General features: G+C 37.7%; 2 protein-coding genes across 2 annotated transcripts in view; one reads left to right on the top strand and one right to left on the bottom strand.

Moving 5' to 3' along the window:
* LOC115284890 (N-terminal EF-hand calcium-binding protein 1-like) overlaps nucleotides 1–20,466 on the top strand; it is a 58,474-nt gene extending 38,008 nt beyond the window's left edge. Inside the window, exons 7-11 of the mRNA XM_029931347.1 lie at nucleotides 282–394; nucleotides 12,767–12,844; nucleotides 14,158–14,249; nucleotides 15,093–15,122; nucleotides 17,455–20,466. Of these exons, the coding sequence (XP_029787207.1) occupies nucleotides 282–394; nucleotides 12,767–12,844; nucleotides 14,158–14,249; nucleotides 15,093–15,122; nucleotides 17,455–17,480 (339 nt within the window). The 3' untranslated portion in view covers nucleotides 17,481–20,466. The remainder of the gene's footprint in view (nucleotides 1–281; nucleotides 395–12,766; nucleotides 12,845–14,157; nucleotides 14,250–15,092; nucleotides 15,123–17,454) is intronic.
* The window catches only part of LOC115284893 (uncharacterized protein C8orf88), a 39,776-nt gene continuing 36,344 nt past the window's right edge, over nucleotides 18,416–21,847 (bottom strand). Inside the window, exon 6 of the mRNA XM_029931350.1 lies at nucleotides 18,416–20,699. Within this exon, the coding sequence (XP_029787210.1) occupies nucleotides 20,676–20,699 (24 nt within the window). The 3' untranslated portion in view covers nucleotides 18,416–20,675. The remainder of the gene's footprint in view (nucleotides 20,700–21,847) is intronic.

Here is a 21,847-nt window from a genome sequence, read left to right as displayed (position 1 = left end):
TGCTCTGTGTCTCGCTCTCTCAAAAATAAACAAATATTAAAAAAAAAAAAAAAGGGGGAAGTATGTCACTGGGAAGACATTCCCTTATACACCTGCTTGTAGGGGCAAGAAGAATATCCTGCTTCCTTTATAGTTTTTATCCAGTGTTCTGTCTCGGATTAGTCAGAGTCTTCCTCTTGGTCATATGTTGAGAGGAGAATCGTTTGCTTTGGGGGGGGGGATGGGCTGCAGGGGGTCAGCTCCATGACACCGCGCAGTGACTCTTGCTCCTTCCTCGGCAGCACATCATGCTGGTGCAGCGGCAGATGTCTGTGATCGAGGAGGACCTGGAGGAATTCCAGCTTGCCCTGAAGCACTATGTAGAGAGCGCTTCCTCCCAGAGCGGCTGTCTGCGGTGAGTGCCCTGTGAGCAGGGGGCAGGTGGGGTCGGGAAGACAGGCGTTCGAGAATCCTGTCGTGGTTATGGCGATTGTTCCAGCCTTCTGCGTGATGCACTCTGCAGACTTGAACTGGATATTGCTCTTGTCTTCTTGGACTCTGGGTGGATTTGATCATCAGGGGCACCAAGGGAGATACAATGGAGGGAACGATTTGGGAAGGAGAAGTTCACACCGCCTGAAACCTCCCCTTTTGGACCCAGGCAGGCCCACACTGATTTAAAATCACCTCCGGTAGATGAGGCCCCAACTCCAGTGCATTTAGGCCTGATTGCTCCCTTGGTGGTGCGCCCTGTAGCCTAGTAATCATTTCAGCTCTGATGGAACTGCACAGTGTCTGAAGTCTTGATTGCAGACCGTGGTCTTAAAAAAAAAAAAAAAAAAACCTCTTTCCATTTTCATAGCCACCCCAGCCCAGGCTTCAGTTTTCTTGGGCTACTAAAATGTACGAACTACTCCTCATTTTCAGTTTCTCCACTCCAAGGGGTCCAATAAACAGTTACTAGAATTAGAATAATTTTACAGAAACTGTTATTATAGAATCCCCTTAATCAGGAACTGCATAGCTGAGTGCCTTAACCGAGTGCTAGGTGTTTCTCTGACCCTACGTTGATCCGATTCAAGAACGCATAGCACTGCTACCGTTGGATCCCCCTCACCTGAGCCTCCCCAGCTGCCCATTCCTTCCCAGCATGGTCTGTGCCTTCGACCTGGCCGCTCTGCTTCCCAGAAATGTAGGCCCAGCTGGTAGGTTTTGGCCAAGCCCATGTTCTGCCTCAAGTTCAAAGCCCAGCACCAAATTCACTGGCTTCTGGAAAACTACCACAACCAAAACGACCTCTGCCTTGGGGGGTTGTTTCAACTGCATTTCATAATGCTTTTCAAGTACTGTTTCAGTAAAGCTTTTAAATACATGTGTGCGTACGTGTCTAGGTACACATACACACACATACTTAAAAACACATACTTTATGTCTCTGAGTACTTTGGTGTTACTCCCAGTAATTATATTTTATTCATACTCCAACAGAATACCTCCCCACCTAAGAAGTCTGGCTCTGGAGTTAGACATGGGACGGTACTAGTTTTGTGATGTAGGGAAGATCCTACTGGCTCCAGGCCTCAGCTCCTCATCAGGAACTTCCTAAAATGCCTGTGAGGATCAGCTGAGTGCTCAGCACCGCGGGGGCCCAGAAGACGTGAGCTGGGGGTGACCCTCGCTCCCTCACCTGGCTGCCTCTGACCCGCTCTCTAGGGTTTAAGAGGACGTGCTCAGCGCTCTTTCTGTCAGACGCTCGCAATTCCAGTCGTGCCGCTGCGACAGCAGCACAGGACATGCTGTTTGCTTTGTTGTGATTGTTGTTCTGCTTCACAGCAGACTCGGAAGGGCTCATACTGAAACCATTTTAGTCCTTTTATTTAGTTCAGGGATGTAGGGATTTGCCAAGGTGAGCGTATATAGTTTTAAAAGCCTACTCATTTAAAACTGAAGTTGAATGCTTGCAAAATGCAAAAAGAGTGTGAGGTAGGGGTGTGTGTGTGTGTGTGTGTGTGTGTGTGTGTGTGCATGTGCACACCTGTCCACTGTCCACTACAGAAAGTAGAGCATGGTACTGGCCAAGGAAATGGGAATATAAAGAAGATAAAGTCTGGTTTGGCCATCACAATCTCAAGGGATGGTTTAGCCTTTTTACCTTTACGAATAGGGCACAAAGTTTATTTTTTTGGATTCAGAGATCCTGCTTTAACGTGTGTCGGGAAAAGGGCCGGAAGCCACACGGACGGCCGGGGGGAGGGGGGGCCGCTGTGGGGAGCAGCCCGGTAGATAGATGTGTGCTGCGTGCCAGGACTGTGCTCTCAGCAGCCGTGGAAAATCGCTCCCTCGGCTCCAGCTGTGACGAACAGGGAGGGAGAGAATCCTCTCCCAGGGAGATAAATTGAGACTCCGCTTCTCCTCTTCCTTTGCACGACTGGTTTGTTTTTTAAGAACTCTTCACTCACTTATTGCTGATTTTTCAACTGATTTCATGCTTTTACTGGAATTCTCAAAAAGTAGACTTTTGAGACACAGAATCTGAAGCAGGCTCCAGCAGCCCGAGTGGCGCACACGGTATGCTGGCAGGCCTGGCCGATTCAGTTGTGCCCGTTAAGCAGGTTCAGTTGATGAGCGGATGTCACTGTCACTCACACCGTCAACATGCTCCGACATGCCCTGCGCTGTTGCCTTGTGGTTGGCTGATAAAATGAAACTCTGAGAATTACCGCTTTTGCAGCTTCTTCTCCCATGATGTCAGGCTCGGCTTCACCATGGATGGCTAGGGTGTGCTGCTGTGACAGAAAGTAGAAATTACGGATTTAAGCAGTTTGTATCCACATTCTTATTTACTCTTCCCTGCAATCATCAGATTTATCACCTCCAATTAAGGAGGAAATAGGCCCAGATATATTAACCATCTTGCTTGAGCGTGTCTGACTCCAAAACCCACATTTAATCTTTCTTGCCAGTTTTTGGTCATCCTTGAATTAAAGTTTCCTGGACTTTCTGTGGTTAACCAGGAGTAGAATGGACAAGATCCATTCCTCCTGTTCCAATTACCAGGCCTTCCTTTCTTAAATTCAGGCAACTGAATTAGAGAGGCTTTGGCCCTGGAGGTATTTGACTGTGAGACTTAGACGTTTAGGGGCCCTTGTCAGAGTGCTAGTCAACTGAATTTTAAAATGAGTTGTTAGTGGAAAAGCCAAGCAAATCAGTTGTGTGACCCATCTATCACCTGTGCACACACGTGAGTGCATGCACTGTTTGATGATCTCTTTGCTTATTTTGGTTTTTTTTTTAATTTTTTTTTTTACATTTATTTATTTTGAGAGACAGAGCTAGATTACAAGTGCGGGGGGGCGGGTGGCAGCACAGAGAGGAGACACAGAATCTGAAGCAGGCTCCAGGCTCCAAGCTGTCAGCACAGAGCCTGAGGCGGGGCTCAAACTCAGCAAACTGAAGTCATGACCTGAGCTGAAGTTGGACGCTTAACCAACTGAGCCAACCAGGCACCCCACTTTTTGCTTATTTTGTAATCAGGAAGGCTTATTAATGCCTGTGGGGAGGTACCAATTGAATATATGTGGTGTACACAGTGTATTTCTACAACCATGCTTGACACCAGAAAAAGTGAGAAGAGCTTCTGTTTTCAAGGGTCTAGAATCCAGTTAGTAAAATAGGTTACTCATTCATGGCCTAACATTTCATTGCTGTTAAGTAGTAGAATAAAATGTTTTCTGAAGTCACTGTCAGATGTTAATTCTAGAATTTATATGTGTTCCAAACTCTATATCAAGGGCCCAGGAAACATGAATGTGGAATTTTATTAAAATTGAACTTTACCATGGCCAAAGAATCATCTATAGAACTAATGATACTCTGTGGCACATTGACCATGAATCATTCATCAGAATTTTTATGTAGGTGAAATAAATTGGTGGCTGGTTCTTGGTGTGGATAAATGGGGACTGTCCCTCCTGTTGGGCCTTTTCTCCAGTGGTTAGGTTTTGTGAGTTAAAGTAGGACATATGGGGAAAGCAGGAAGCCAAGAGGAAGAGTCTTTTCCATGACGAGCCAGTTGCCTTGGATAACTTATCTTCAACCCCAATTGTTCCTGACCACATCCTCTCCCCTAGAAGCTGTTTCACTGCCATTTTCCAGCTGCTAGGAATATTCAAGGTCTCCTGGAGCTCAGGGCTGAAGCTCTTAGTGCCCGCATCCAGGGACAGCTTAGCCAAAGAACCCTTGCTTCCGCCAGTGAGTGGTTAAGTATCACAGGATGTCTGAGCACATGGAGGAACAAGACTGAAGCACATAGCAACAGCTCAGAAATGTGCTATATAATTCTGTTTGCTGATAATTGAAAGCTAATCATTCAAGCCCTAAGCCTTTTCAAAGGAAATATTGCTGACAGAAATGTTTCTCAAAATTATTTCTTAATTAACCTTTTCTCAGTGGCATTACTGCACATTGCATATGTTGTCTATATTGTACAGCCTCAAGTAACAATATCCTTAAAAATCATTGCTATGTATTGGTCAGTTTTACTGTTAACCTGAAAGCAGTCAGTCAGTGGAACAATTTGGATTAGCATTTTCACCCATATCCCTTTGAGCCAAAATCTGCACTGGTCTTTCAGCTCTGCTATCTGACTCCTTACCAGGAAGGAGGAGAAGGGTGCAATACCAACAAGCCTTCCTGCCAGGTCTGATCCTCAGAATGCGAGCATCTCCCAGAAGCCCTTGCTTCCCCAGCATAGATTTCTTGGATCTCATTGGCCCAGCTCAAGTCACATGGTCATTTTTGACTCCTGGGGAAGTGAGGAAACCAGTATCCAACAGAAAGGAACGAAATCTTGGTGAATGTCTCAGTCCAGTGCTTATTGGCTCGTTGGATATATTGCAAACTCAACAATGGCAAGGTTCTGTTAAGAAAGGGGGGTAATAGTTGGGGCAGTAGACCGTGTTTGGTATATCATCCCCAGAGCCACTTTGAAGGTAAAATGACTTAATCCATGTACAATGCTCAGACCAGGGTCTGGAACAGAGGGATACACATGTTAGCAATCATCATCATTACTATTAGTGTGTATAATGATTATCATCACTATCATTGGCTTGCTGCTTCTCATTTTCACAAATGTGTCTTTTTCCTTTATTTTTTTTCCTGGCCTTGTTTTTCTCTATAGTTTCTTTTACTTTTGTTATACTTCTCAGCTTTAGCACCATTGAAGATTTAGCCTTAGAAACTCTTCTTCCAGTGAAAGTACTACTTTCTTCTTGGCTATTGAGCGAGCAGCTGATACACACAAAGTTTGCCAAGCACTGGGCTAAATATTCTACATGCAGCACTTTAATCCTCATGGTCTGTTATTATCACCAGTTTACTGATGAGGAAACTGAGGTTAAGTAATGGGCCCACAGTGACAAAGCTAACAAGTTGCAGAGGAAGGTAGGCCTACTGGGTTGGGCTTACACCACTCCCTCATTACACTGTGGTACTGTCTTCAGTCCTTTAAAAGCTTGAGAATTATGCTAAAACGGTTTTGCATTCCTTATAGTCTTATGGATGTCTAGAAAAATGGAAGGTCCAGATAGCAGGATAAGTTGGTAATAAGTAATATGTTAGTTTATAGCAGGCAGCTCATGAAGAGACTAAAATGATAGACTGAGTATTTTAAACTTTAGCCTAACAAAAAAAAGTACCAGGTTGAAATTTGTCCATTATAGTGTCAAATTATGTTTGGAGATTACAATCCCTTTGAAACTATTATGGAAGCTACGGATTTTCATCCCAGAAAAAAAAATGGACCTGTGCATCAATTTCCAGCTTATTTCTGGGATTTCCTGGAACAGCCCCCCTACACCCACCAAGAGCTTATTTATTCAGGAACTCCTAGAATTAGAACATCTTTGATTTCACATTCCATCCAATTTCTATCATTCTACTATAAACCTTCCCCTAGAAAATGTGAAATTGAGCTAACAGTGTTTGCTACATCAGACCTTAATTAAGCAAGCTAGATAAACTGCTTTTCAAAAAACATTTACTAGCAAAGAGCAAAAGGAAAATATTAAAATTCCTGTGTGTTGTTACCACCACCTGCTGGTCATACTTAGATAAATTCTGAACTACATTTAGCCTGACTTTCACACTGATATATTCTTTATTATCTTTTAAGTCAATGTCCTTAAAACAGTGTGGAGGCTCCTCAAAAAACCAAAAATAGATCTACCCCATGACCCAGGAATAGCACTACTAAAATTTTATCCAAAGCCTACAGGAGTGCTGATTCACAGGAGCACATGTACCCCAATGTTCATAGCAGTGCTTTCAACAATAGCCAAATTGTGGAAAGAGCCCAAATGTCCATCACCTGATGAATGGATAAAGAAGATGTGGTTTATATATACAATGGAATAGGACTTGACAAGGAGAAAGAATGAAATCATGCCATTTGGAGTAACATGGATGGAACTGGAGGGTATTATGCTAAGTGAAATAAGTCAGTCAGAGAAAGATCTCATATGTTTACACTCCTATGTGGAACTTAAGAAACTTAACAGAAGGCTATGGAGGAAGGGTAGGGGAAAAAAGTTACAGAGAGGGATGGAGGCAAACCATGAGACTCTTAAATACAGAGAACAAACTGAGGGCTGATGGGGGTAGTGGGGGAGAGGGGAAATGGGTGATGGGCATTGAGGAGGGCACTTGGGATAAGCACTAGGTGTTGTATGTAAGCGCTGAATCATGGCAATCTACCCCCCAACCCAAGCACACACGAACTACACTGTATGTTAGCCAACTTGACAATAAATTATATTTAAAATAATAATAAATAAAATAAAAATAAATATCCTTGCTATTGGTATATATTTTCATTTTGATTTCTAATCTGAATGTAATGTAAAACATTAGATTGAACAAGATGGACTTGTGGAATTTTTTATTTTACTTTACTTTTAAATTCCAGAATAGTTCAAACACAGTGTTACATTAGCTTCAGCTCTACAGTATAGTGATGCAACAAATCTGTGCATTACTGTTCATTATAGGTGTGCTCTTAAACCCCGTCACCTGTTTCACCCATCTCTCCACCTACCTCCCCTCTGCTAACTGTCAGTTTGTCCTCTGTAGTTAAGAGTTTGTTTCTTGGTTTGTCTCCTTTCCCCTTTTCATTTGTTCCTTAAATTCTACATATGAGCAAAATCATGGTATTTTTCTTTCTTTGACTTATTTTGCTTAGCATTATACTCACTGGATCCAACCATATTGTTGCAATGGCAAGATTCCATTCTTTTTTGTGGCTAATTAATATTCCACTGTGTACACACACACACACACACACACACACACACACACATTGATATTGATCGATAAATAGATACATATACCACGTCTTCTTTATCCATCATCTATCGATGGACACGGGCTACTTCTATATTTTGGCTATTGTAAATAATGCTGCTATAAACATAAGGGTGCATATATCATTTTGAATCAGTTTTTTTTTTAATTCTTTGGGTAAATACCCAGTAGTGGAATTACTGGATCACATTCTAATTCTATTTTTAATTTCTTGCAGAACCTCCATACTGTTTTCCACAGTGGCTGCATCAGTTTGCATTTCTACCAACAGTGCATGAAGGTTCTTTTTTCTCCCCATCCTCGCAAACACTTGTTTCTTGTGTTTTTGATTTTAGCCATTCTCACAGGTGTGAGGTGATACCTCATTGTGGTTTTGATTTGCCTTTCCCTGAGGATTAGTGATGTTGATCATCTTTTCATGTCTCTTGGCCATCTGGATATCTTCTTCAGAGAAATGTCTTCTCATTTTTAATTGGATTATGTGTTGGGTTTTTGTGTTGTGTAAGTTTTTCATATATTTTGGATACTAACCTTTCATCAGGTATGTCAGTTACAAATATCATCTCCCATCCAGTAAGTTGCCTTTTTTGTTGACTGTTTGCTGTGCAGAAGCTTTTTATTTTGTTGTAGTCCCAACATTTGTTTTTGTTTCCCTTGCCTTATGAGACATACTAGAAAAATGTTGCTACAGCCAATGTCAGACAAGTTACTGCCTGTGTTCTTTTCTAGGATCTTTATGGCTTCAGGTCTCACTTTTAGATCGTTGATCCAGTTTGAGTTTATTTTTGTGTATGGTTTAAGAAAGTGGTCCAGTTTGATTCCTTTGCATATAGCTGTCCAATTTTCCCAACACCAATTGTTAAAGAGACCGTTTTTTCCTGCTGCATATTTTTGCCTCCTTTGTCAAAGATTAATTAACTATATAATCATCGTGGGTTTATTTCTGGGTTGTCTATGCTGTTCCATTGATCTCTGTGTTTTTGTGCCAGTACTATGCTGTTTTGATTCCAACAGCTTAGTACCAAAACTTGAAGTCTGGGGTTGTGATACTTTCAGCTTTGCTTTGCTTTTCCAAGATTGCTTGAGCTATTCAGAGTCTTTTGTAATTCAATATAAATTTTAGGATTGTTTTTTCTAGCTCTGTGAAAAATTCTGTTGGTATTTTGACAGAAATTGCATTAAATCTGTAGATTGCTTTCGCTAGTATAGCCATTTTAACAATACTGGTTCTAATAAATATACTGGTTTGCTAATATTTTGTTGAGGATTTGCATGTTGTAGTATCTTCATCTGGTTTTGGTGTCAGGGTAATGCTGGCCTCACAGAATGCATCTGGAAGCTTTCCTTCCTCTTGTATTTTTTGAAATAGTTTGAGAAGAAGAGGTATTAACTCTTGTTTAAATGTGTGGTAGAACTCACCTAGAAAGCCATCTGGCCCTGGACTTTTGTGAGTTTTTTGATTACTGATTCAATTTCATTGCTGGCAATTGATCTGTTCAAGTTTTCTGCTTCTTTCTGCTTCAGTTTTAAGAAGTTACAGGTTTCTAGGAATTTTTCCATTTATCCTAGGTTGCATGGATTGTTGGCATGTAATTGTTCATAGTATCATCTTAATAATTCTTTGTATTTCTGTCCTTTTGATTGTAATTTCTCCTCTTCTGTTTCTGATTTTATTTAACTCCGTCCTCCTCCCCCACCCCATCCCCGATATATTCTGGCTAAAGGTTTATTAATTTTGCTGATCTTTTCAAAGAAGCAGCTCCTCGTTTCATTGGTATGCTCTATTGCCTTCTTTTAGTTTCCATTTGTTTATTTTTACTTTAATCTTTATTATTTCCTTCTTCTAGTGATTTGAGGTTTCATTTATTCTTTTCTAGCTCTTTTAGGAGATTTTTCTTGCTTCTTGAGGTAGACCTGTACTGCTATAAACTTCCCTCTAAAACTGCTTTTGCATCTTCTGGAAGATTTTGGAACATGGAGTTTTCATTTTTATTTATCTCCGTGTATTTTTTAATTTTCTCTTTGACTTTATGATTGACCCATTCATTGTTTAGTAGCATGTTATTTAACCTCTCTCCATGCTATTTCCAGATTTTTTTTGATGCTGATTCCTAGTTTCATAACATTGTGGTCAGAAAAGATGCACATGATGTCAGTCCTTTTTAGTTCCTTGAGGCTTGTTTTGTGGCCTAACATGTGATCCATTCTGGAGAATGTTTAATGTGCCCTTGAAAAGATGGGTACTGAGTTTTAGGATGGAATGTTCTGAATATATGTTAGATCCATCTGGTCCAGTGTGTCTTTCAAAGCCACGGTTTCCTTATTGATTTTGTTTGGATGATCTGTCCATTGATGTAAGTGGGATGTTAAAGTATCCTATTATTATTGTATTACTCCTGATTACTTTGTTTGTTAATAGCTGTTTTATGTATGTGGGTACTCCCATGTTGGGTGTATAAATATTTACAATTGTTTTATCTTCTTGTTGGATTATTTCTTTTATGATTATCTAGTGTCCTTTTTCTCTTGTTATATTTGTTTTAAAGCCTTTGGCTAATGTAAATATCGTGACCTCTGCTTTCTTTTCATGTCTGTTTGTATGAAAAATGTTTTTCCATCCCTTCACTTTCAATCTGCATATGTCTTTAGGTGTGAAATGAGTCTCTTATAGGTACTATTTAGATGGGTCTTGCTTTTTTATCCATTCCACCATCCTGTGTCTTTTGATTGGAACATTTAGTTGACTTTCACTCAAATTATTGATAGGTTTTTGCCATTTTGTTACTTGTTTTATGGTTGTTTTTGTTCTGCTTTGTTCTCTCTTTTTTTCACAATTAGTTGGCTTTCTTTAGTAATATACTTGGATTACTTTCCATTTTTTGCATATCTATTATTGGTTTTTGATTTTTGGTTACCATTAAGTTGTATGTAGCATCTTATGCACGTAGCAGTCTCTATTAAGTTGATGGTTGCTTAAATTTGAACTAATTTTTTACTCCTCTCCCCCCACATTTTAGGTATATGGTGTCATGCTTTACATCCTTTTGTGAGCCCCTTGACCAAGTTTTACATATGTACTTTACTCTCTTGTGGTTCTTACTGTACTTCTTATTTTGACTTACGGTCTTTCCATTCAGAGAGTTCCCTTTAACATTTCTTGTGAGGCTGGTTGAGTGGTGATGAATTCCTTTAACTTTGTTTGGGAAACTCTTTATCTCTCCTCCTATTCTGAATGATATCCTTGCTGAATAGAGTACCTTTGGCTGCTGACATTGTCCTTTCAGTATTTAGACTATCATACCATGTCCTTTTGGCCTGCAATGATGTTTCTGCAGAAAAATCAGCTCATAGCCTTATGTGGTTTCCCTTGTATGTAACGCTTTTCTTTTTTTCTTGCTTTTAAATTCTCTATCACTACTTTTTGACATTTTATTATGTTTCTTGGAGTGGATTAGGTTGATTTCATGAGGGGCTTCATGTGCTTTTTGGATCTCAATTTCTGTCTCCTTCCTCAAATTTGGGAATTTTTCAGCTGTTATTTAATTAACTTATCTGCCCCCTTTTCTCTCTTTTCTTCTGGGATCCCTGTAATGGGAATGTTATTACACTTGATGATGTGTGAGTTTCCTAAATCTATTGTATTATTGTTTTCTCTCTCCTGTTTAGCTTGCTTTCCATTACTCTGTCCTCCAAGTCACTGTTTTCCTGCTTCTTCTAGTCTACTCTTTATTCCATCTAGTGTATATTTACATTTACTGTTCTTCATCTGATTGGTTCTTTTATGTTTCTGTCTCATTGTTAAAGGTCTCACTGAGGTCCTCCACTCTTGTCATGTTCAGTATCTTTATGCACATTACTTTACATTCTCTGTCAGCTATGTTACTTATCATAAGTTTCAGTTATTATGTCTCTTGCTGTCATTTTGTCCTATTCTTTCATTTGAGATATATTTCTCTCTCTTCATTTTGTCTCTGCCTGTGTGTTAGGAAAGTCATCTCTGTCTTCTTTTCTTGAAAGTAGTGGCCATGAAGAAGAGGTCCTATAGTGCCATGCAGTGCATTGTCCTGTTTACCAGAAACTGGAACTTAAGGAGTGTCTCCTATGTGTGTTGCATGCACCCTAATGTTTTGACAGCCACTTTTCCCTTCAGTCCAGTCACCTGCAGTGGCTCTCTGCCTGTTTTCACAATGTTTGGTCCCTGTCCTGTTAGTAGGCCAGTCTCAGGCAGCCTTGGGCTTGAGTTGTGTCAGTGCATGCATTGCCAGAGATGTAGTAGCACTTTTGCTGTTTTTTCCCTGAAAAGTTTTTGTTCATTGTCATAATCAGACCAGATGTCTGCCCCCACCCCACTTCTGGGACTGTAGTTGGAATGTGGTGATTGTATGGTTGTCTTCCCCTCTCCCAGGGGCAGGAGTCATGTTGGAGTGGTGCTGGCCCCTGTCAGGGATGCTTGCACACCCCTAAGCTTATGGCTCTGCTTTGGGCGAGTTCTGACCAAGAGCATATTGAAAGGGGCAGGATGTGTGATGTTAGCAAGGTTTGTGCTAGTCTGTTGTGCACGGGACCTGCACCTACCAAAACGGAGGCCAGGTTGAGAGAGTGGGTCTGCAGAAGTGCAGAGATGCATGGGCGGGGAGGGTTGGGGTGGGCAAGATGTGGAGTATTAGCATATTAGGTAGGGATTACCCAAGCCTCCCTGGTTCCTACAGGTGGCTGTGGGTTTTTACTGGGGAGCAGGGGAGGGAAATGGCACCTGCCTGCTCCTTTGTTCCTTAGGAAGTCTGCCAGTGATCCCTGCTCCTCCAGCACGCCCTGAGATTAGTAAACAGATCTTCCTCTAGTATACCCCGTTTTTCAAACTGCTGCTCCTAGGCTGTATCTCAGGGGGCCTATTCTGTTCTCTAAGAGTGGGGATTCCATTTCCTATAGCCTTTCAGGCTCACTCAGAGCCAAGCCTGCTGATTTATATAGCTATATTATATAGCAGCAGTGTGGACTCAAATGGCTAACAGCAGGACCCCAAACAAAAGCTGTCAATCCAAGGAGGGGGCAAGGTCAGCTATAGAGAGTGCCAGGATGGATTCAAAGAGCTGCACTTTTGAGGGCAAGGGCAGTGGCCCACGACATGTTTCTGAACCCTGACAATCTTTTGAAGGAATGAAATATTACAGAAGTTATATGTGTGATGTCTATAATATACTGAGATAGTTTTCATGATACCAAACCAGAAAATTAAAAAATTATATCAAAACGGACGTATTGAAATATTTTTCACAAAACTTTCTTTTTCATGCAGGCACCATGGATATTTCCTGCATGAGTAGATAAGATTGTTTCATACCCCATACAGAAATAATTAGAAAAAGTAGTTTGCTGCTTGTCTTTAATTTCCTGCGGCTACTTATGCCTTTCCTTTTCTATTTCAGCATTTCCATACAGAAGCTTTCCAATGAAGCTCGCTACATGATTTATGAGTTTTGGGAGAACAGTAGTGTGTGGAATAGGTAAGTAATAAACAGACCTTGCGGGGGGGGGGGGGGCGGGGCAGGAGGGGGAAATACACATGATGTTTTTAGGACTTGTAGGAAAAGCTCCATTCCCTTTACCTTAAAATGTTTCATTTGCTCATTTTCCTACATCCCAAATTTTTAGGAATTTATTTCATGGATTAGAAACCACTCTCCTCTTGAAACAAATACCTTTGGTAATTATCCTATTTTAAGTATAACCATTTTACTGATGCTTTCATGTAAGAGTTAGATATGGGTCATGGGTATCTAAAGTGTCAGAGGGGCACGTGATCAAAGGACACAGAAAAGGATGAGAAAGTAATTTTACTTTCTATTTTTTTCATAAATTCTGCAGTGTCTTATTTTATAATAAAAATATATAATGGTTAAGATCATCATAGCTTAACTTTTCTAAATGTCTTTAAGCACTGCAAAAAGGGGGGGGTAGAAATTAATGACATTGTTTGGAAAAAATTAAAAACAAATCAACTTTTCTGGGTAACCATTCTACAGTGTGTATGTATATCAAATCATTCTGTACATGTTGAATGTACATATTTGTCAACTCAACAAAGTTAAAGAACAAACCTACCTCTTTGTAATTAATAACAAGTAACATAATTAGAAAAATTGATAAGAAAATTTTTGCTATTCTGAGATTAAACAGTTCTTGTTGGTTTTAAATGCCAGTGAATATAGCCCTCCAGTAAGTCCAGATTTAGGGTTTTAAACTATGGTAATAGAAGTAACAGAATAGCTGGAAATTTAGTTAATACATATTTCACCCAAAATTTTATTTTTGAGACTATTTTAAGACTATACTACAGAATGACACCAATAGAATCTTAAACACCAAAGGGACCTTTAAAGGCAACTTATTCAACTCTGTACTTCAGGCCTACACTTTAAGATGATTTTTATTTCTTTTTTTTTTTCTCATAGGGAGAAAAAGTTCTATAGTCTCTCTTCTTAGCTTTCTTATTTTTTTAACCATCCTGACAGTCAGTATATTCTTCCTTCTGTTTAAACTCTGAAATTAAAGTCTTTCTCCTTTTGTTTTATCTTTATAGGGAATTAATGGTATTGTTTTTAGAAGTCTTTAAAATATTTTTTCTGATGACAGTTGTTAAATTACACAAGTCTTTTATTTTTTATTTTAGGGTAGGTACTGATAAGAAGTCTGTATCCTGACACTTAATCCAAATCATCCAAAACCTTGCCATTTTTACTGAATTTGAACTGTTTGCATTCTACTTGGCAAGATTGTAATAAAAATGCACAGCCTTAATCTATAATTATTTATACAGCCACCTTCAGACGAACTATAGCAAGACATTCCAAAGAAGTAATGTGGATTTCTTGGAAACTCCAGAACTCACGTCTACTATGCTAGTTCCTGGTAATTATCCTGGTTTCACTGGATAATTCTGCATGTTTTTGTATAGTCTTTTGCCTTTTAAAAGATAGTATGTTCTTCCACACACTTTATCAGTGGTGCTCTCTTCATTATTATATCTTAAAATATGAAAGTGGGAGGAAAAAATAAGAGATCCATCTATTAGTTGATCCAATTTGTATTCCTGGCTATATTAAACCTAGCATTAGTCTCTGGTCCCCTTCAGTAATGTAACAAACTTTAAGTACAAATCAAATCATGACATTTTGAATAAATTATTCAAATGCTTTACTATAATTTAGTGTATTGAATTAGTTTGAAATGTATGACCCAGAGGTTGCAGGTTAGAATTATGCTAGAAATATTTTTATTAAAATAGTTGTTAAAATATTTGTAATTGGGGAAAGCAGTATTGAAATCTGAAATGAAATTGTCTAGGAAGTCTGGCCTACCCAAGGCTTAAGATAATTGAGAACCAAAATTCATTTGTTCATCTGCCCTAACAAACACCAATTAAATACGTTTACTCAGTGCTCTATGTCCTAGGTACTGTGGATTCTGGGGTGCTTTGCTTGTTTACTAGTGCTGAGTTGTAACTTTAAATAAACATTATGCTAAGAGCTAGAGAGAGTACAAAGTAAAAATGGAGTCTCTTCCCCCGAAATGCTATCTGTCCAGTGGGAGAGACCAATGCTTGCAGAAAAGAACCAAGCTCAGGGCATAACACAGTAGTTACTACTATAGTACTACTATAGTATAGTTACTACATAGTAGTTATGCATATGGTCATAATATGCATGTGGACTTAGTGAAGGGATTGTTTCTTTTAACAGTTTTCTTTTTAAGACAGAGTACTCTGGAGGTGGAACTTAAAAGGTGAGAATTGGACAAATAAATTTACCTCTACTTTGGTTGCGGTAAATTGTACATATGAACAAACCCAAGAAATGTTAAATGGGCTTGACTAATCGGTGCAAAAGTAAGACTGTGGCATAAGGCTCATATAATGATACATTGTGGAGAGAGAAGGGGGTGTAGGAAATGAGGTTAAAGTATAAGGAGGAGTGCAAACTTAGTAATGAAGTCATTACAGGTTTTTGAGAGGGATAGTGAATGTTCTAATGAGTAGTAACTGGCAGGATGGAGAAAGGTGGCTGTCATGGAGAGGAGAGAGATTGGTCAGGTAGGCAATAACATAGGCCAGGAGCTACCAGGAGAGTTCCTTTGCCAGTACAGTTTTCAGGAGTTAACCATGGCAAGCTATGTGAAGCCCAGGCTTGGTGAGAAAAGATATATTGTAGGAACAAAATACCTGACAGAAGCCTAGGAAAATGCCTTTATTTGTAAGGCTGCCAGGGGAAAAGGCTCCTTTATGAAGGAAATTGAGGGGAATCACTGAAAGCCAGGAGAATCAGAGTAGTTGAGTAGCAAGGAAACCAAAAGACTAACATGCAGGCACAGTGCTCCTCGGGGGCCCGCACAGTGAAGCGGGACTTGAGAGAATGGAACTGAGAGCTGCGTTGGACAAGCAGTTACTGCTCAAGAGAACAGTTTTGACACAGTGGTAGGAATGTAAAAGTTAGGGTAGATTTTGATGGATTGAGGAATAATAGAAAGTGAAACAGTAAATTCTGGAATTAAAGGCAGGAGCGATCAGGGGCGACTGCTTCCCAGTCAGCAGACTTACCATCACGGCCTGAGCTTCAGCTGTTCACTTACTCTGGACTTAGAGATGGTAGACTTGTAGAATTTCCCTTGCTGTGTATCTTGGATTTAATCCTCAAATAAGAAAGCCATGAATATGGCTGAAATTTCTCTATCACTCTGAGAGCATTGCCTAAGTTAGAAAAGCTGGCTTCAACTAAAACTGGTTTGGTTCTTGTTATCAGAGCCCAAATTCAATACAATTTAATGCCTTTTTTGCTACCTTATTTTGTATCATATTTTGTTAATTTTCATATCACCTCTAATTTCAACAGTGACTACTGAAATTTGGAAGAACAAAAAGAAAGGTTTGATTTCTAACACATTTTATTAAATTTCCCTCAAACAAGATTTTTTAAACATCTGTTTGGGGCATCCTATTCTTTTAATAGGAGAGTTTTATAAATTGCAACAGTACATACCTCCCTGGACAAACAGCTGGAATTAATTTATAAATATTATGTATAGTTTTAATGGTCATATGACATATTTTTAATAACCACTTTTTTAAATTTTGTCTGTCATATGAAGGCTAAAAATAAAAACAAAACTGTTTTCGCTATATACATATTTAGACCTACCAAAAAAATCTAAAAAAAACAGCCATTATATAGAGATTAGGTTTGGATCGTTAATTCACAAATTATGACTTCTGTAGGATTGCTTTTTTATCAGGTTTCTAAGTGGTTTACCTAAGATACATCTGAAGAAATCAATAAACCAGACCGTATCCAGTTATGAAAATACAAACCAAAATATATTCCTATGAACTCTTGAATATAAAAATAATTAAAATGAGTCATACTAGAGAATGGCTAAATAGGCCTACTAGCCATCATAAAACACCCAGACCAAAGTGTGAGAATTCGGTCTGTGGATAAGAATATCCCTTGGCAAAGGAGAAAGGCCTGTAGTTATGAGAAGAGAAGACACACAAGAAAATAAGATCCTGATGTCAGCCAGCACGTCACTTAAACAGCTTTGAAAACAAGTTCTAATCTTTTCCATTTTTTTCTCACAGCATTCCACCAGTCTTACTTCTTTGCCATAGATTTGTCTTTGGGGCATTTATATTCAGTGGGGAAAACATTTTCAGTCTTACAATAAAGATGTCTTGTATTAAAAAATATTTAAAACACATCCACTTGTTTATGCCCAATCTTTATGAAATTGTTATGTCAAGTATCTTATACTCCAAAAATGTTGCCAGTACTAGGTAGATTAAAACACCAACAACATTTCATCTTCAGGACATTTATGATATTATTGCCCAAGATAAGCTCCACCCATTCATAACAACAACGATGACGAAACTAAGACTATAACCAAGTTCAAAAAGATCTGGTACAAATATTGCAAAAAGAGTTCAATCTTGGCTTAGTCAGGAAATAGTGACTTGAAAGATAATTATGCAGACTAAAGGTGGGAGAAAATACTCTTTTTTAAGAATGATTACACCCTGACAATTATTCCATTGTTTAAAAATTTGCTTTTCTCTTTTCAGCTTCATGGTGGATCCTGAACAACTAGATGCTCCCAGACATGTTCCATATGGTTCCAAGTGCAAAACAAGTATTCTTATCTAAAATGTGAATTAGAAAATTCTCTGTGGTTACTAATCTACACTATACTTTTGTTTAATATAGTTAGGAAGTGCACTCTTCTAAAATGTCTCCTAGATCTTTCATGTGAATTTTAGCTAAATTTATGAAGTCTGTTTTGCTACATTGTACCCTAAAACCCTTTAGTGGCAAAATCCTAATATGTGAAACAAGTATATGCACAAAGGAACAAAATTGTGAAAAAGAAATGATAAAATAATCAAAGTGGGAATTTTTAAAGTATTACTTCATAGGATAGCTTCTGTGGACTTGTCATTAGCTATAAAGGTTAAGTCAATGTTTTGTCATTTTTAAGTAACTGATTTTCTGCGAATGAAGCTTTATATTCTGCAGTAATGCTCACTGTATTTGCAACTCATGATCTTATGAATATTCACTTTACTGAAAAAGCTAATCCATGATCCATAATGATGTCCTTATGTGCAGAGAGAAAAGGCCACAGGAAGACACCGTAAGAAGGTGCCTACAGCAAACCAAGGAGAGGCCTCAAAGAAATCAACCCTGCTAGCACCGTGGTCTTGGACTTCTGCTCTAGAACTGTGAGAAAATGCCTTTCTGTTATTTAAAAAAAAAATTAATACATGAGCTTACAACAATCTTGGCTACAATCTACAGACTATATACTTGTCATGGTTTTTTGCAAGTGATAACAATTCTGTGATAGTTATGGCACTATTTAGTAATATTAACACCATTATATCATTTATTAGCATCATAATTCCTTGTAAGTTCAACAAATCAAGAAAAGAGGAGAGTCTTAGTTTGAGAAAATCAGGTTCAAATTTTTTGGCATATGATTCAGAGGACTAATTTTCTTATAAAGAAAGACATTTGCACTTTCAAAATATTTAAAAAACAAAATTTTAATCTAAGTGAACAAGGAAAAATATAAATTAGGGAATAAAATGTGGAAGGTATTGGACAGAAAACATTTCCCAGTTTCAACACTAGAATGACAATTCTAATTTCAGTAGCACATTAACCTTGTACCTAATATACTCTTCTGTATAAGGTCAGATATTACATATTGTTAGAATCTATCCTGATAAATGCTGCTAGTGAAAATGCAGTACATACAGGAGTTTGTTCCCATGTTATTCTCTAATCCAAATTCCTTTGAAACCACAGGTCTTCAAGGAAAAAACTATAATTTTCTTTTTTTTTTCTGTTAGAAAACTCAGAAGATTGAACTAAATTTTATTTTTTAAATATAAAATTTGACCAAAAATATTTTCTCAAACTTTGTGTACCCTCCATTCTCACTCTAAATATTTTTTCATAGCTTTTACTAGACAAGGGCAGTAAATTTTGACATATATACACGTACACAGACACAAATGTTGTGTGTGCATGTGTATATATGTGTGTATGTCTCTGGTCATTTCTAAAGATGACAAACACTGAAACAACACCTGGCTCAACTCTTTTAATTTATATACAAAGCAGAGAACATTAATGGAGATGTACACTGATTATTCAAACAAACTATACATATGTACAAAGGCAAACAGGTAATAGCACAGTCTTTGCGGTCTCACTCTGATTATATACAGTGACTTCTGACATACTCTTCTTGAAAAGGCTGGTTATAAATGGTTTCAAAAAAATACAAATTATAGCCAATAAAAAGATAGTATTAGATTCAGAAAGTACCTCAGTCTTCTGTCTTCTGAGTATGAGGCAGTTTCTAAAGTACTGGTGGTATGACTTCAGAAAGGTCTCTGCCTTTAGTAACAGTGCTGAGCAGAATGCCTGTTAAGATCCCAAACTAGAATAGTTTCTATCATAGTTTTTTTAACTAGAGTCAAAAACAACTTGAGAATAGGTAAGTAATAAAGCAAACCAATTTTGTTATGTGGTAATACTGATCCCAGCTCTTACACACATTACACATAAACTTTTATGTGTGTGAGAATAGACAATGTATACATATAGAATGGGAAAATAGGACAGAAAATAAATGAAAAATCTGGGCCCTAGGTATAAATGTATCACTTTTAATTAACCCATAAATTTATGGTGGTTTTTTCCTTTTAAAAAATCTTTTTCTGGGGAACAAAGGAATGAAAACTAGTGTAGTAAAAGACCAAGATAGGAAGCTTCCCATGGACTAAAAGCTTAAATCTAGGTAATAAGCCCAAAGACCGGTGAGGAGAAAGGTACTGGTTTTAGGAGTTCAGAATTCAGCTTAAGGTAAACTTTCTGCCAAATGATGGTCTTGAATGCCTTCCCAGCAGACCTGGGGATCTGACAAAATAAAAGTAGGGAAAGTTTACACTTACCTTTACATCAGCAAATTTTTTTTTTTTTACAAAATGCAGGAATTTATTATATAAAATTTCTAGGAGCTAAAAGTTTAAATCCCCAAATTCTTCATCCATTTGTGTTTTTGTTACAAGAAATTTCGAATTAAAACTTAATGTGCCTCAATTATTTGCAAATGCCTACATTTTTCCTTTTGGAAATAATATCAGTTTCATTTTGGAATTTGCCCAACTTCTTCTGTTCATGTAGTCTGATTAGAGAAAACCAGTAGCAGCTATGTTTCACGGTTTCCAAATTGTCAAACAATGTTATCAAAAAACTAGAGACCAAAGAACTGCCTGTTAAAACATTGTTTTCTGTCATGGATAACTATGCATTGAACATCCTGAATCATTCTAAGCCTCTGGAGAGATTGTAAAGCTCCTTTCAAAGTGCTGGAATGAAATCAGTGGCAATCAGAACAAAAGCAACTTTTTAAAAGCAACAAGAAATTATGTACCATATATACATCATAGCAAATACTTTATATTTGAGAATCTTTACAGCTTACATTTCCAGTCCATTATTACAAGAGATGAAAAACAAAAAAAAAACTGCAAGTAGCATGCAAATTATAAATACAGTCTTCCTGCAAAGCTGAAACTGATTAGAAAATTATTTATAGTTCAAAATATCTTTCTCATTTTAGGAGAAACCAAATACCCAACCATCAAAATTAAAAATAAACTGAATTGTCACAGTCCATTACAGTTACTGTTACTATATCCACTTCATTTGCAGGTGTCCAAAATATAAAATGAGTAATTCTTTATCTTCAAATTGGTCTGTTCTTAAAATGCTACTTAAAACTTTGGTTGTTTTCCTGTAACATAGAATAAAAAGTTAATTGATCAATTAGATTGAATGAATACAGTTTTGACTAGTTTATCAAACCAAATACTGTGACCCTATTAAAAATGCATGTTGCTATAGGAAGTATTAACGTAATTGGAATTTGTCAAAACAGTTCTCCTGTGTTCACTAAAACATGTAATTCATTTTTAAAAATACTAGATTGTACTTCAAACTTGTTCTGTTTCTGTGATACCTGGTTTGTTCAAAATAATGTGTATGTCAAACTTTTATTTACAAAATAAAATGTTCGAGATGAAATAAGTCTGCAAATGAAAACCTGACAATATATAGCACTGAAATTTAGATTTACATACTCCTAAGATCTCTGAACAGGTTGGAAAATTTGAACATCATTAAGGACGTTTTTCATGATAAAACATTCCTGTGTACAAGATGTGATGGAAGAAATTTATGCCTAAATTTTGAAAAATTGAGTTCTACAAGGTAGGGACTTTAGGAAACCTAAAATACATTGTAAGTTAACATTTAAAAAATTCTAAGAGAAAATAAAAGGCTTTGGATTCCCACAGATTAGAAATTCCAAAAATGGAGAGCACGGGAGATACGTTACATCTCACATTTGAGCCATTCTCAGCAAACCTATATTCTGAGTTAATCTCCATAGAGTAGTTATCCAAATAAATAGTTCGTGAAAACTCTAAAGTCAAATTCTACTTGAAATGGAAATAAAGACAATTTACTAAGTGCATAATGAGAGCTCAGTACCATACCAAGCTCTTCCATACATTTCATTTAATCTTAACAACTAGAGATTATCAACCTTATCTACAATCAAGAAACAGATGCAGAAAGTCAAATGACTTAGGTTTGAATAATATATTAGTATACAAGGTGAAGCTACAACTTGATCCCAAGTCTGATACCAAAATTCATGTCCTTTCCAATCAATATCCTAAAATATATGTGTATTTATTATATTCATTTTGATGAAATTTGATGCAGTGGCACAAATATAAAGCACTATGAACAGCAAAGACAGTGAAGAAGTGGGATGACTTGGTTTACTATTTAGAAAGACTGAGAGACAGAAACACACCACATACATGTTGCCACAAAGGAGAGGACTATCCTTCCAATAAATACAGCTAGGATGAC

The sequence above is a fragment of the Suricata suricatta genome, unplaced genomic scaffold, assembly GCF_006229205.1.
Source record: "Suricata suricatta isolate VVHF042 unplaced genomic scaffold, meerkat_22Aug2017_6uvM2_HiC HiC_scaffold_25, whole genome shotgun sequence".
Classification (NCBI taxonomy): domain Eukaryota; kingdom Metazoa; phylum Chordata; class Mammalia; order Carnivora; family Herpestidae; genus Suricata; species Suricata suricatta.
Note: the sequence above shows the minus strand (reverse complement) of the source record. Positions and strands in the feature narration are given on the sequence as shown.